The sequence below is a fragment of the Myotis nattereri genome (genome assembly GCF_964212035.1).
Source record: "Myotis nattereri genome assembly, chromosome: 2".
Classification (NCBI taxonomy): Eukaryota; Metazoa; Chordata; class Mammalia; order Chiroptera; family Vespertilionidae; genus Myotis; species Myotis nattereri.
In genome coordinates, this window is record NC_138076.1 from 200,192,578 (window position 1) to 200,208,381 (window position 15,804).

At 35.2% G+C, this 15,804-nt stretch overlaps 1 protein-coding gene across 1 annotated transcript; it reads left to right on the forward strand.

The window, feature by feature from the left end:
* Window positions 1-1,175: 1,175 nt before the first annotated feature.
* Window positions 1,176-11,496, forward strand: GAS2L3 (growth arrest specific 2 like 3). The gene is made up of 6 exons (XM_081084704.1): window positions 1,176-1,222; window positions 2,043-2,184; window positions 6,143-6,206; window positions 6,854-6,992; window positions 8,607-8,714; window positions 10,217-11,496. Exons 1-6 carry the CDS (start codon window positions 1,190-1,192, stop codon window positions 11,477-11,479), a joined length of 1,749 nt encoding a protein of 582 aa, XP_080940830.1. The 5' UTR covers window positions 1,176-1,189; the 3' UTR covers window positions 11,480-11,496.
* Window positions 11,497-15,804: the final 4,308 nt, after the last annotated feature.

The window sequence follows — 15,804 nt, forward strand, 5'->3', positions numbered from 1 at the left end:
TACATTACGATTCATAACAGTAGCAACATTACAGTTATGAAGTAGCAACGAAAATAATTTTATGGTTGGGTCACAACATGAGGAACTGTATTTAAAGGGCCAGAAGGTTGAGAACCACTGTTCTATTTCATCCTGACCCTCAGGGCTTGAATAGTAAGGAAGTTTAAGGCTTAATAGAAGAGGTCAGTAAGCTTTGAATAATCAGCATTTTCACTGTTAATATTAAAATCATTTTTTAAGTATGTAGGTATAATTTGGGAATCTATATTTTACTGATTCTCCCTCCACCCCCCACCCTTTAATTTGTATAAGACATGGGATTCTGAATGGCATTCATGTTGCAGTTAAAATGATTATTCATGAGACCTAGGAGGAAATGTCAGGTTGGAGACTATCTGGCATCATATTACTTTATTCAGTTAAACAATATGATAAGGTCCCTGAATTTTCTCTGCAGAAAAATTCTCTTTTTAGTACAGAATTTCATGTAACATTGCAGGGTTTTTGTGAAAAAGATATCTGAAGCTCATCTGTGACCTTCCCGAGATAATTAAAACACAGCATACACTCACTTCAGATATCTAGTATCAGTTTGATTTAGAAGAAAACTTTTTTAAAGTTTATTGTGTAATAAAGCTTCCAAAGAAGGTATTTTAGAGGTGAAAAGTTAGTATTCCCTGAGTCTTTGCTAGGTTACTATCTTTACATTTTAAGTTGCAACAAATTCCATCTTATTTATAGAGAACTTTTCTTGTGTAAGCAGTAGTAATGTGCAGTGAATCAAAACTTAACCTTAATAGTGAATATTGAAACATACAGCACTTTGGTCTTTTAAAAATGAAATAATAGAAAATAAAATAATTAAAAATAAAATGAAATAAAAGACATGTCAAATAATTTTTTCCTGTACTACATCACAGACATTTTTCAGTTGTCATTTTTTATTTTGGCATTCTCTGCTGTATCTTCGAAGAGTGAATGATTATAGTCTGGTCTAACATTTGTCTAGTATTTCAGCCATAATCTAGTTACATTTAATTAAATTTTAACCATAGTCTTTGAATTTACTATTTCTAGAAGAATCTTAACGTTGGATATGTTCTTAGGTATTGAAGTTAAGGCAGAAAGATTACTGGAAGAGCTTGATAATGGAGTGCTGTTATGCCAATTGATTGATGTTCTTCAGAACATGGTGAAAGCCTACAGCTCTGAAGAACCAGAGGTAAGGAGATGTTGGACATATATTCTGTATACATTAGAGAAACTAACAAGACTATTTTAATTCTGGAAAATAATAGCAACAGGAAGGGGTATATAAGGAACTGGTAGTAGTGGTTATCTTTAGAGAGAGAGGAACTGAGGGGTAGGGTGGGAGAGACACTTACGTTGTGTCTACTATGACTAATGCATTTTAAAAAATCATATGCATGAATTGCTTATTCAAGTAAAAATTTAAACTGAAATAAAACTAAAAACCTCTCAACCTCAGCAGGATTATCTAAATATTCTTGATTCACATACTCAAATAATTAGGGTTCTGTAAAACTTAGATCATCAGTTTTCAAAGAACTTGAATTAAGAATGGGCTACTACTTCCTTTTTGATAGTCTCCTCAGGAAACTCAGAATCATATTTATGAATCTGCGAATAGGGAAGGAAGCAAACATGAGGTTGTCTATTAACCTTTAACAGGACAATAATTCTGTGTTGGTATTGAACTATGTATGGAGAGACACCATTGAGATATACTTTGGAATTATTAGAGTGTCATTTTTAAAAGTTAATTTATTTTAAATTAAAAAGATTTTTGTGTCATTTCAAAAAGAAAGAGGTTAGAAATGCTTTGATCCTACTTCTAATTTTAACCAGATCATTTCTGAACTATACTAAAGGAGAATAAGACAAAATAATTTTGAAGCTACCTAATGTTGTATACTTTTTAGTTGCATTCAGTGCACTGAATATTTCTTCAGTGATTAGAATGGTTAGCTAATAAAAATATCCATGATGCATTTTTGAAGTTATTCTTTTGTTTTTTCCAGAATTTTCCAATGAGAAAAGTGCCCTGTAAGAAAGATGCTGCCTCTGGTTCGTTCTTTGCTAGAGACAATACTGCGAACTTCCTTCACTGGTGTAGGCACATTGGGGTTGATGAGACGTACCTCTTTGAATCTGAAGGATTAGGTAAGTGTTGTTATTTTGTTTAATGTTTATTAGGATTTTTTAAATACCGCATTTCTAATTTTTCTTTCCAAATAAGGATTCTAATGCCACATCTCATTTTCCTAGAAAAATGTGCACTTTAAGTATATGTGAAATCATTCGAGAATCTGAATCTGATTCTAAATTAAATATATTAAGCTTTTCATGTATAGTTAAAGATCTTATATATCTAGAATACCCTAGGAATATTTTACTTCCTGAATGAATTGGCTACAGGAAGTTTCTGGAGGAATGCTTTACTAATTAATGTTTTCATCAAGAATTACTCTACCAGGTCTAAATTACTAGTAAGTCCTCTTTAACTAGATAATTATAGAAATAACAGAAGACTAAGGGATGCAGGTTCATGGCTTTAGATTTACCTTGTAAACAGCAGCTGCCAACTTGATTATCTAAATGGATTAATGTTTTTGACAATTCATTTGTAAAAGTCATGCTCTACTGAATAATTATTGACATACTCTGTGCAGTGACTACAGTGAAAGCTAACTAAGTTTTAGACTGTATATTTCCTCAAAGCATTTATACATGTGTATACATATTTATCTATATCTCTCTATATATGTGTATACACAGACACACAGAATTTATAATGTTTTGATAGGAGCAAAGCATTCCAAGGGCAGGGTAGTGTGCTCTGGTGGAGAGAAGTATTTTATCACTGACATTGTTTAGAATTGCTGGTTCATGGTGATAATAAAAGCCAAACTGACTTTTAGTCGGTTTTATTATTGTTTTAAAATTTTTGACTGATGTTGCACACCCTTGCTGCCTGCACGCAGGGTGGCTGCTCCCACTGCCACGCATTTACTGTGCCTCTGGATGCGCCTGTGCACTAGAGAATAAAAAACAATATGGATTCGGTTGATGTTTCACCCCAATTTGCACCCTGCTTTAATCTGGGTGTGCTGATCATTATTGACAATGTGGTTGATTTAATGGCACGTACAGCCTCTATCGATCAGAGGGGAGAGGAAGTGCTTTCAATTCTCCAGTTTATTACTTCTGAAAGGATATTAGATTGTATATTTCTCATTCCCAGTAGTAGACATTTTTACACTGTCCTTACAGTCAGTATAAACTAAATGAAGCACTGCCAATAACATTAATTCATTCCTAGGCATTGAGCTGAAGAGCTAATGTTTTCACTTTCTAAAGGTCTCAGAGAGATGAGCAGCTTCATTTTTTACATTTTACTAGGAACTCAAAGCAATTAAAAAAAATAAATACACTATTTAAAAGTATATCTGTGTGTTCAGAGAAACAAGTTGAATAAATTTTTCAAAATAAATCCTTTGGGTATGAATTTTAAAGTCAAGCATAGGCCTTTTTATTGCTTTCTGTTTGGGGTATAAATAGATGTTATTTATAAATCAGAGAACAATGTCATTTCCGTTCAAGAAGTCAGTATATATGCAATTTATCACATAACTATTATTAGGGTTTAGGAGTTTGCTAGAGCTTTTAACTCTAAGAACAGGAAAAAGAAGTTAGGTGATCTACAACTACTATGATATTGGTGCATTTAGTATACAAGTTGTAATAATCAGGGGTTTTTTTGGTTTTGCTTAATTTTTTTTAAAGATCTCTTTTAGAACTCTTAGACTTAGCATGTAGTTTCCTTTTTAATTTAAAATTTTTTTAATTGTGGTAAAATATACAGAACAAAGTGTACAATCATAACCATTTTAAGTATGTGAAGCTTCTATTTTATAGCATTAAAATATTAAGATATACTTCATATAACAAAATTCATCACTTCAAAATGTACCTACCCTTGAGTGGTTTTTAATATGTTCACTATGTCATGCAACCATCACCACTAATTAATTCCAGAACATTTCCATCACTCAAAAAGAAAAGCCATACCTAGCAGTTAGGCCCAATTATTTACTCCCTGCCTTCATCCTGTGGCGATCACCGATCTATTTTTTCCTCCCTACGGATTTATATTTCAAACACATGGAACCAATCATACAATATGTGGCCTTTGTGTCAGGCTTCTTCAATTAGCATGATGGTTATTTATGTTGTAGCATGTAACAGGACTTCATATCTGTTTATGGCAGGATGATATTCCATTGTATGTATAGACCACATTTAAAAAATTTATTATCAGCTAATGGACAGTTCTACTTTTTGGTTATAATGAATATTGTTGTTATGAACATTTGTGTACAATTTTTTGGGGTAAGCATTGGTTTTAAATTCTCTCAGGCACATACCTAGGAGTGGAATTGTTGGATTATATGGTAACTATGTTTATCTTTTTGAGGAACTACCAGAGTGGGCATACCATTTTATATTCCCACTAGAGCGCATAGGGGTCCCAATTTCTTAATCTTTTCATCAATACTTGTTATTATTCTTTCTTCCTCCTCCTCCCCTCTTCTTTTTCATATTATTATATTACCATCCTATCCTGGTGGGTGTGAAGTGGTATCTCATTGTGGTGTTTTACATTTCCCTAATGGCTAAAGATATTTTTTATCTTTTGTTAAACTTATTGGCCATTTGTATATCTTCTTTGGAGAAATATATTATACACATATTTGGCTCAATTCCGAGGGTAATTTTGTCTTGTTTCATTGACTTGTAGGAGATTTTTATTTATTGTGGATACGAGGCCCTTGTCAGAAATATAATTTGGGTTGTCTTTTCCTTTCTTGGTAGTGTCCTTTGATGCATAACTTTTCAATTTGGATGTTCAATTTATCTTTTCTTTGATTGCTTGTGCTTTTGGTGCCATATCTGAAAAACCATTGCCTAATCATCCAGGGTCCCACAGATTTTTACCTAGGTTTCCTTCTAAGAATTTTATAGTTTTAGCTTTTACATTTAGGTCTTTGATTTATTTTTAGTTTTGTTTTTGTTTTTCTATATATATGGTGGAAGTAGGGATCTAAATTCATTCTTTTGCATGTAGACATCCAGCTTTCCTAGCACCATTTATTACAAAACTTGTTTTTATTTAGTTGTCTTGGCACCCTTGTTGAAAATCAATTGAACATAAACACACAGGTTTATTTCTGCATGCTCAATTCCATTTCATTGGTCTATATGTCTATTTTTATACCAGTAACATACTGTCTTGATTTAGTATAGCTTTGTAGTAAGTTTTTTTAAAAAAAATTAAATCTTTATTGTTCAGATTATTACAGTTGTTCCTCTTTTTCCCCCCATAGCTCCCCTCCACCCGGTTCTCACCCCACGCTCTGCCCTTACCCTCCACCCCACTGTCCTCATCCATAGGTGTACGATTTTTTTCCAGTCTCTTCCCGCACCCCCACACCCCTTTCCCCCCGAGAATTGTCAGTCCACTCCCTTTCTATGCCCCTGATTCTATTATATTCACCAGTTAATTCTGTTCATCAAATTATTTATCCACTTGATTTTTAGATTCACTTGGATTTTGTCAAATGCCTTAGGATGTTGGTCTTTACTTTTCTTGTGATGTCTTTTTTTGGCTCTGGTGTCAAGGTGATATTGGCCTCATAGAATGAGTTAGGAAGGGCTTCCTCCTCCTCTATTTTTTTTGAAGAGTTTAAGAAGCCCATTACCACATAGTCCTGTGCTAAAGGTAGTTGAGAATAAAACCGAAGTGATGTATCTCTTCAAATGTATCTCCTGTTGAGAGGTCTGAATTATAAATAACTTAATGTTACCTAAGCCCTTAGTTGTTTTAGAATTAAAATGCTATACAAATAAGGATGCATGGCAAGTTTTCATCCTCTTCTTGTCAACCATTTTTAAAAAAATTAGTGGAAAATGATAATATGTGGAGATGACAAAAGTGTCTTTTTAAAGTCTCCCAACAAGTAATGTCTTCATCATTCTTTTATTTTACTTCTTCCATGCCAGAAATATATTTCTCTATTTAATTTTGTCTCTTAGAATATGTTTGTTTGTTTTTTCACAGTTTTGCACAAAGATCCAAGACAAGTGTATCTTTGTCTTCTTGAAATTGGTCGAATTGTGTCAAGGTATGTATTCCACAATATTTCAGGATTTCAATGTCCTAAGTATTTTTAAGCTACTTTATTTTAGATAGCACATGATTTTCTATAAATAAAAGAATAATTTTTATTGGAATAAAGTAACTTTTTCTATTTTTTCTTTCTGTTTCTTTATTCTGTTTGTGTGAACTGTATCATGTGCCCACGTATGCCTGCTCATATAACTTGCCTTCATTTAGTGTAAAACTGTAAAAGTGGTTACTTAAAATGTTTATATTAAGAATAAAGTAAGGGCATGTGGCCTTTTAGCAGTTCAAGGGGAGGCAAGTCTTCTGGACACAAAGAGGAGCTGATAGAACGCTGAGCCTTGCATCTTCCCCACCTACCTCAGCCCCATTGTTACTCACAGGCTGATTTTTAAGGTGCCTTTTAAAACCTTTGGTTGAATATTGAGAGCATCCAGTAATCCAAATATGTGCTCTGGTGTGAAGTTTACCATCTGAATTTTGGCAATCTGTGGGACATTAAAAAGCATTTGCAGATATGCCAGTAAAATAATCGGTGGAAGAGACTCATACAGACTTCATTTAAAAATAAAATAAGCCCAATTGTGATAGCAAGGAAGTGCTTGGGAAAGACTGCTGGAATGATGAAATCTCCTCATTGTTTTTCAGGTATGGGGTTGAGCCACCAGTATTAGTAAAACTTGAGAAAGAAATTGAGTTAGAAGAGACCTTACTTAATACTTCTGGGCCTGAAGATTCCATCAGCATCCCCAAATCGTGCTGTCAGCATGAAGAGCTGCATGAAGCTGTAAGTAGCTGCCACACTTGCAGCCATGATGTGTTAGTCTTCGAGTTTGCCACAGGTGATGCTATGTTTAAAAGAATGTTTCTTACTTAGAATATACACTAGTACTCATTCCCACTCCTGGTGAGTTCAAGGCACTATATGATAAAGGTGACTTTGTGTAGCTTGTGTAAGATGAGGAATGGAGTTGGGGCAAAAAAGCTAGAATCCACCATGAAGGGTACTATGGGCCATAAGGATTCATTGGTCCTTTTCTTTCTTTCTTTTTTTTTTTTTTTAACATAGTAGTGTTATCATCTGATTTGTAAGTGATAAGGATTACTCCCATGGCCATGCAGAAGTTATGTTGGTTTATTGTAATAATCCAGGCACAGGATGATGAGAACCTGAACTCGAGCAGTAATAGTGGAAATAAGGCAAAAGGAGCACAGGTATTTTTCTATTTAGAAGGTAGGATTGGCAGGAATTCTAATTCTGACAAGGAGAGAGACTTCTGGGCTACTAAGGTGTCTAAGTAAAAGGTACACTGGTACTTGGAGAAGACAGGTGGCGGAAAGTTGTGGGAGCCGATTGATGGGGATTTTCTGGACGCTCCCCGTGACAGAATATATGTAAGATGGCGAGTCTCAACTGGAAAGTCTTCTTAACTTTAGCTGTTTATCATTACATAGAAGTTAATAGAATTGCACTTGGTCAGGCTGTGCCTTCTGCAATGACTACAATATGACAAGGAATGGAGGTGAGCTGAGTATCAAACATTGTTTCTGCTTCAGCTGTTGCTTAGATTTTGTGGTCTTTTTGGATTGTAGTACTTTATGAAAGTGCTTAATTTACAAAATTTTAAGGAAATAACAAGTCATTACTAATAGACATTTGGAAAGTGTTGTTTAATGTAATAACAGTCTATAGTGTTTTTTATATTCTAGTTATCATTTCATAGATATTTGCTGCAATTAAAAATTTTGCAAGCTTCTTAAGGGGTGGAAGTACGGTTTTCTCCCCGACTCTCATCTCCTTAGCAGATTATTGAAACAAAGTGAGCACTTTTAGAAAATGCCTCTTGCATTGCAATTTTTTAGAATTTTACCCAATCTTGGGTGGATAGATATAAATGTCTCTGCCTATTTTAAAAGTAACTTTGGAATAGATCTAGATAGTCCCTCATATTAAGTTAGCACAGTGTTAGGGACAAATGAGAGTTTTTACATGAGCTTCATCTGACTGGCCCATCTTTGATTTGACACAGATACATTAGTCCAGGGCTTAAAAGAATTCAAACTTAATGAACTAATGTGGCTTAGTGAATGTGCTTTGAATGGACTCTACTCTGTACATGTTCACAGGCGTTCTCCCGTGGTCAGGGCAGCACCACAAGCCCGGCACTGGGGCGAGAAAGAGAGACTCGGGACTGCAGTGCTGCTAGTTTTAATGGGTCAGCCAGCGTCTAATCTCAATACATGTCAACCAGTGAAGGAGAAGAGATAGTTAGAAGTTGAATTGTCTTTACACTTTTATCTTTGAGTTTGACTTTCTCAGCTATCAAATAACCTTGCATTTTAGTGTTGAACAAAATACTTTTTGTCACAAGCACTAGCTGTTACTTATTTTGAATCTCAGGTTACACACATTGCTGAAGATCCCCCTTGCAGTTGTTCTCATCGGTTTTCTATTGAATACTTATCCGAAGGACGGTACCGACTAGGAGATAAAATACTCTTTATAAGAGTAAGTCCACCATTTAATTCTGTCTACATACAGATCTTGTTTTTAAATGGGATTTGTTGCTTAACCAATCTTTTATTCTGCTCTTAACTTTTTAAAAAATTGATGTTATTAATGAAAGAATTTCACTGTACAAAAAAATGGCTTTCATGAATATATAATGAATTTAGGTTAACATCTTTAACACAACAAACTGCTAACTATAGGAGACTATTCTCACCGAATATAATTGAAGGGAAATGTTTGTATATCTCAGGTAACTTATTCCATTTTTCAGATTTTCTAAAAAGGAATCAGTTTTCATCATCATAAGAAAAAATCAACACATCTAATCTGATTAAATGTAATAAGAAAAGAAAATAGAAACATTGCCATTTGTAGTAATATACACATTGTGTGTTAAGTAGAAGACCTTTTTACATCGACACAGCATCAGTACATATACCAATATGCTGATATACACGTTCATTTCCTTCCTTTGTCCCATCTGCAGTCTGCAACTGATCATCTCCTTTGCTGAGGAGATTGAAGTTTCACTGTTCAGCATTCTGTCTACTTCGGATAAAAAAGCTGTTTTATTCCCAACTTAGGAATAGAGTATAAAAGTATTTAAAAATAATTTTGACATCCATGTTTTCTTTTACTTTATATATTATCATTACTTCCCCTGACCCCCAACACGCAGAAACACCTACATGTACTTTCTTTGGGTTTGCTTTCTCTTTTTAAAGCAGTATGAGTAGCGATAGTCACAGAGCATGGGGTTTAGAGGTGAAATTTTTAGGGCAATCTCATACAGTTGTGCAGATTTTCCTGCTTAATGGATGGGGGTCAAGGGGTTGAAATCCAGCTTGTTCTGTGCTAGCAGACTCAGGATGTATCTTATCTGCACAAAAGCACCATTTGTGTTGGGGAAGCCTGGTGTATGGGAGGCCAGGCCAAGCAGTGTGATTTGGGACAATTTCCTTAATCGCTCAGAGCCGTAATTTTCTCATCTGCGAAGAACTAGTAATAAATTATATCAAAGTTTTTGAAGATTTAAATTGATATAATACATATGAAAGTAATTTATTAAATTGTGAAGTACACATTTTAGTGATTGTTATCTTTCATAATAATTTATTTTTTATGAGGCTTTTTTTCCTGTAAATTCCCATTTCTCCTTTCTTTTCTCTCTTTTCTTCCTTCAATATTCAATTCTTTGTTGAACAAGATTGCCCTTGCAACTTTGCATATTAGTCATTTGGATTGTTTAGGATGCAAGTTGTGTGTAAATACCGTTTTACAAATTGGGGGATACTGTTTGTCAGTTACATGATTCGATATGGATTAAATTTATTCCTTCAATAATACAAAGAAGGAGTGTCAATTTATAGTAAATTTATTGGCAAGTATCTGAATTTCATAGATCATAGACATCAGAAATTGTGACTACTAACTAATGAATTGTAACTGTGAACCTTACGGTTTTACAACTTTGTTTTTCACTTTCTTTTGGGGGAAAGATGCTTCATGGAAAACATGTCATGGTCCGTGTTGGTGGAGGCTGGGATACTCTTCAAGGATTTTTGCTTAAATATGACCCCTGTCGAATATTACAGTTTGCTACACTAGAACAAAAAATTCTAGCGTTTCAAAAAGGCGTTTCTAATGAAAATGTGCCCGATTCACCTGCCAGAACACCCCAGCCTCCTGAAATGAATCCGATGTCAGCAGTTAGCATGATTCAGAAAGAAAAATCAAAACCAGGCACGCCAGTTGGTATTCCAAGGAGCAGAGAAAAGCTGCCAGCACCTTCCCTGAAAGGAGGTCACCCGGGCTCCGTGTCAGTCCGTTCAAAAACGCCAAATCCCCCAGCAGCATCTTCTCATCTCAAACTCCAATCTTCAAAAGGCACAGCAAAGAAGCCACAGGCTCCTTCCAACAATGCAGCTTCCTCACTTGCTTCTTTAACTTTAGGAGGTAAAAGCACTTCTTCCCCAGCCTTACCAAGAACTGCACCTTGTGGATCTGAGTCATTGAGAAAATGTATCTCATCACCCAACACTCCAAAGGCCAAGTTTACTCCAGCCCAGAAATCAAGAGATGTGCCCAATTCTACACTTTTGCCAAATAAGTGTTCAGGGAAAACGCAGCTAAAGCATCTGAAACACAGTCATACATCCTCCAGGGATAATGCAGTATGTCACTCAGCTGCACATTTGAATTCATCATCAAAGTGTCCGAAGCTACCTAAACCTCCTTCTGTCCAGTCCCCTGCAGAAATGATGAAACCCAGTTCCAAAACCGTAACCCCAGGTCTAGGAACACGGTCTCAGCCTTCAGACGGAGCCCTGCAAGCAGGGGCAGTGCCAGCACAGAAACTTAAGTCAGCCTTGAACTTAAACCAGCCACTTTCTGTATCCTCAGTCACTCCTGCAGAAGCACAGGGATCGAAAGATAAGAAGGTAGTTTCATTTGCCAAAAAGCAGCCTCAGAAGACAGGACCCGGCTCCTCCAAGTCCCCTGGTCGCACCCCGCTCTCCGTGATGAGTCTTCCTCAGTCTTCTGCCAAAGCACACGCGGTGTCAAAGGCAGCACAGACTGCCACCAGGGGCCCGCATTCAGCCAGAGGGCCTCCCAAAGGTGGCAAAGCCCCAGCTCCCACCAGGAAACCACCCTCATCTGTTAAGGAAGCAGTGAGTGGGGATAAAAAGCCTACTGCAAAGAAAAAGGAAGATGATGATCACTATTTTGTTATGACTGGAAGTAAGAAACCTAGGAAATAAATACAAATGTGCCATTTAAAAAAAAACACACACAGAAAAAGAAGAGAGTGAATGTGTTAGCTTCACAAGTTAAAAGGTTCTGTTTGTGCTTGTCCAAATTGGTTCAGACATTAAGTACAGTAGCATGGGGGTGCAGGTTGGGATGGAGCTAGGGGTGGTGAGGAGAGGGCTCATCAGAATTCCAGAGCTGAGGTCTCCATATCTTGAGGCAGGCAGCTGTAAAATTGCCACAAGGTTCATATGAATAATAGAATCTTTGTTAATGTCTGCCCTTTAAGGGGACTGTAAAGTCAAATAACACTACTAGAGCTATTACTACGGTTGCTATATTTTTAAATATTAAGTATAGGTTTATATTTTTATAGAGAGGTTGCATATCTGCTAGTAGCAATGGTGGTGCTTTTAATATTAGCTGCTGCATTTTAGTAAAATAGCAACAGTTTGGCACTTGTCTTTCAAAAGGCACCTAACTTTATTTTCTGATCAGGATTGTCTGATCAAATAGCGCTAAGTACCAATGGCTGCCGCTCATTAGGTTGGTGTTATTCTGGGTTTGGTGAATTCTTACTACTTTTTTTTTAAGCTTCCCAAATCAGAGGGAACTGATTTATATATATATAACATATATATATTACTGATTTCAGAGAGGAAGGGAGAGGGAAAGACAGATAAAAACATCAATGATGAGAGAGAATCATTGATTAGCTGCCTGCTGCACGCCCCCCACCTGGGATTGAGCCTGTAACCCAGGCATGTGCCCCGATTGGCTATTGAACTCATGACCTCCTGGTTCATAGGTCAGTGCTCAACCACTGAGCCACTCTGGTCCAGTGGGAACTATTTTTTAACCGACTTATTAACATTGGTAATATTTTGTTACCAGTATTTTTGGTTTAAAAAAAGAAACAAGGTATTGAAAGGTCAACAGAAATTTAGTAAAATCTAAGTTTTTATTATTTATAAGAATTTATGCATTTCATTTTAGATGGATGTTGTGCAGTGGGAAAGGGGAAACTGATTTAGTAGCTTTTAGCATATTGAAAATATTTTTAATAACGTAATTTCCTACCAGTGCAGATATGAATTTTTACATTAATATAACATCAGAATTACATTTTAACAGTCTTAAAGTTAAGGCAATAAAGAATCTTAAAATGGTGCTACATAAAAATTCTTTCATGTGGTTATTTTTCTTTAGAAGGCACAGTGCCAGTTTTAATTAGATTCTTCCAACTACATTAATTTTCTTTTATAAATCATGCTGCCTTCAGTTTTGCAATAACAAGTAACAGTTTATATGCAACATTTCCTGCTCTGTAGTCAGATTCTCCAAGGAATATATCATGTATTACCACAGAGACTCCATCAATCTAAGATGATGTTGTAAATTGCTTTTTAAGAGATTGTGAATATTTAAAACATTAATGTACTTTCAGAAGTTTTAGGGGTATTTTTAATAACTTTACAGTATTATCAGTTATTATATTCAATATTGAGGTTTGTGTTTCTCTATTTTAAACTGTAATGTGTTTTCTAAGGAAAAATAATAGTTTACACAAATGTGCAATCAGAGAATAAGCATCTCAAGCTGACTACTAATGCTGTATAGATTAAAAAGTAAGAAAACTGTATAACACTAAGAGACCTTTTGTCTGAGGCATATAGTTAAAATAAAAAATATATGCAAGCTAGTTTTGGGGATAATTAATGCTTTTCTTCAAAAAAGAGACAGTCACCAAATATTTGGCTTAGTTCTGCTGTTGATCTGGGCATTGAGAGATAACATCTACATCTTTGGAAGGTGAAGTCAATGTTCAAGAAATGATAGCAGCTTCCATTTTTAATGATCAGTAATATTTAATGTATCTTTCAAAGAGGAAGAATTTTACCTTTCAAAGAAGAAGAAGGAGTTTATTTCCTTGTAAGAGGAAACAATACTTCTATATAAGTAACTTCTAGAATTAAAAAAAATAAATGATATCATAGCCAAGCTATGAATCTAAGTAAATTTTACAATATGTGAACTTTTGTGTTGAGAGTCTTCAGGAATATGAGTATCCCAGACACCTCGCATAAATTCCAAGAATTATGTGTGTTTTTTTTAAATTGGAAATTCATTTGTAAATAGCCTTATTTTTCATTAGTAGGAAATTTCTCCATTTATAGTCATGCTGAATGAATTTTATCCTAAAATAAAGGTTTTTTGAAATAATGCCTTAAAGATACTTTCTTCAAATTTATTTTCAAATGCTGTTAAAGAAGGGCTAGTGTCTCTAATCATTTTCACAATTAAAAAAATATATTGCTGAAGTTGGAAAGAAGTTTTTATTTCTTTTTAATAATAGTGCAAGATTATAAAAGCAATTTTGTGTTTAATATTTAATAAGTTAATATTAAGCTTAAATTACTGAAGTAACTAGAAGAAGAAATGTGTACTTTCAAAAAAGAACGGAATAAGGTTTTTTTTTGCTATGTTAACATGACTAATATATACAATTAATCTTCAGAGGAACATGAAATTCTGATTGTTTTTACATTGTTTGGCCTTACACTAGGTATTTAAGGCTTATATCTTCAAAATGCCTTGATAAATTAGATTTCCTCTAACTTTCCTCCCACAGTGAGTTTACAGTTCTTAATGGATGAGGGAGATTTTTTGAGCAAAGAAAATTACTGTTCCTTCTGCAGTCTATTTATCTCTGTGATTTTAAAGTCTATTCTTTAAAAGGCTTCCATAGCAGGCTGTTATGATGTTCTGATACATTCTTACATATGGGTTCACATACTGACTCTATTTGAATACAAATTTGTGTAATTCTTTCCTGTGCCAGCAGTTTTTGTATCAGATTTATATTTTCTCAAGTATTAAAAGTAAGTGTATATACCAAGTTCTCAGTTTGTTTTCCTTGTGTGTTCTGATTACTTGGTTCATGTGAGAAATTGCATATATGAAGCATTAATAAATTTGAGAATAGTTTTAATTTTATTGCTATTTAAAACGCCCTCCTTATACTTGTGGAACTTACTTCACTGCACCAGGAGATTAAAAGATTTCACGATTAAGTAATAGTATTTGATCCCCAAGTTGCTGTATTTGTTAAAAGTTTGCCTCAGTATGGCTAGACTCATATTTATTAATCTCTGATTTAATTTATCAGTTCTTAAAGCAGAATTCTATAGGTCACATAATTATTGTATTCACAGAAAGCTACTGATAGTAGGAATTTTCAATTTCTATAAGTCTGTTTTAATGTAAGTTCAGTACAGTGAGAATAGCCTTGAAATACTATATTTTTCCTATGTTCATGACCAGAGCAATTATAAAAAGCAGTTTATTCACTATGTACTCCTTGTGATGTTTCCAAAATGCTGGGGTCCAACCCCAGCAGGTGCAGGGGTTCCCAAAGGTGTAGACAGAGTCAGCGAAGAAGGAATGACACGGAGACAGCGTTCAGTTGATCAGCAGCCTAGCCACGATCTCTAGCCAGAATCTCCAGCCAAGTTCTGGTCTGGATCTCCAGCCAAGTTCTGTTCAGGATCTCCAGCGAAGTTCTGGTTAGGATCTCCAGCCAGGTTCTGTGTCCATGTTCTCTTGCTAGGTTCTCCAGCCAGGTTCCCCAGCCAGGTTCGGTCACCAGATTCTGTAGCCAGGTTCTTCAGCCAGGTTCTGGCTAGGTTCTCCAACCAAGTTCTGTAGCCAGGTCCTGTCCAGGATCTTTGCCATGTTCTCTCCAGCGAAGTTCTTCTGTCTCTAGGTTCTGTGTAGGTTCTGTCTTAAAAGTTCTGTCTTGTTACATCTGTATTTATACCAGTTGATTCCAATCCTATCAATCTCTATTACAAAGGTTAGGGCGTTTCTTATCTCCATTCCAGGGAGTAAAGATTATGTAGCTTAAGCATGATTGTTCGTAGTTAAAGTGATTAATTACCCACCTGGCACTTAGTTAAGAGGTTTTATTCCCTCCCTAACTTCAGGGGAAAATCCCTACCTGGGGAAACAACCTTTCTCAGAGACCTTGGTTAAAACACATAGTGCCAAGAAGGTGAGCAAACTTATTAAGAACAGTATGCCATATATGCCAGGTCCCTTGAAACAACAAGCATGGACCGGCTCCCGGCACCAAAAAAAGAAAAAAGGAAAAAGCAAAACAGTACGTAGGCAAAATATTTATTAAACTTTTCTAACCATTTGTGAATGTAAAATTTTTAAACTTATTTTATGAAATTTTGGGTAATAGGAAAGTATTATTTTTTTTCAGTAAATCTAGAAATATGAAGACATGTTTTATTAAATTTAAGCTGTTTTCCTATTCTTGTAGAAAAGC

What these genes read in the sequence shown, in the direction of transcription:
- GAS2L3 (XM_081084704.1), top strand. Translation starts at nt 1,190, where the DNA reads ATGGTGAAAGCCTACAGCTCTGAAGAACCAGAG. An exon ending in ACAGCTCTGAAGAACCAGAG is followed by an intron (nt 1,223 to 2,042) that starts GTAAGGAGATGT and finishes TGTTTTTTCCAG; the next exon opens with AATTTTCCAATGAGAAAAGT. An exon ending in CTTTGAATCTGAAGGATTAG is followed by an intron (nt 2,185 to 6,142) that starts GTAAGTGTTGTT and finishes GTTTTTTCACAG; the next exon opens with TTTTGCACAAAGATCCAAGA.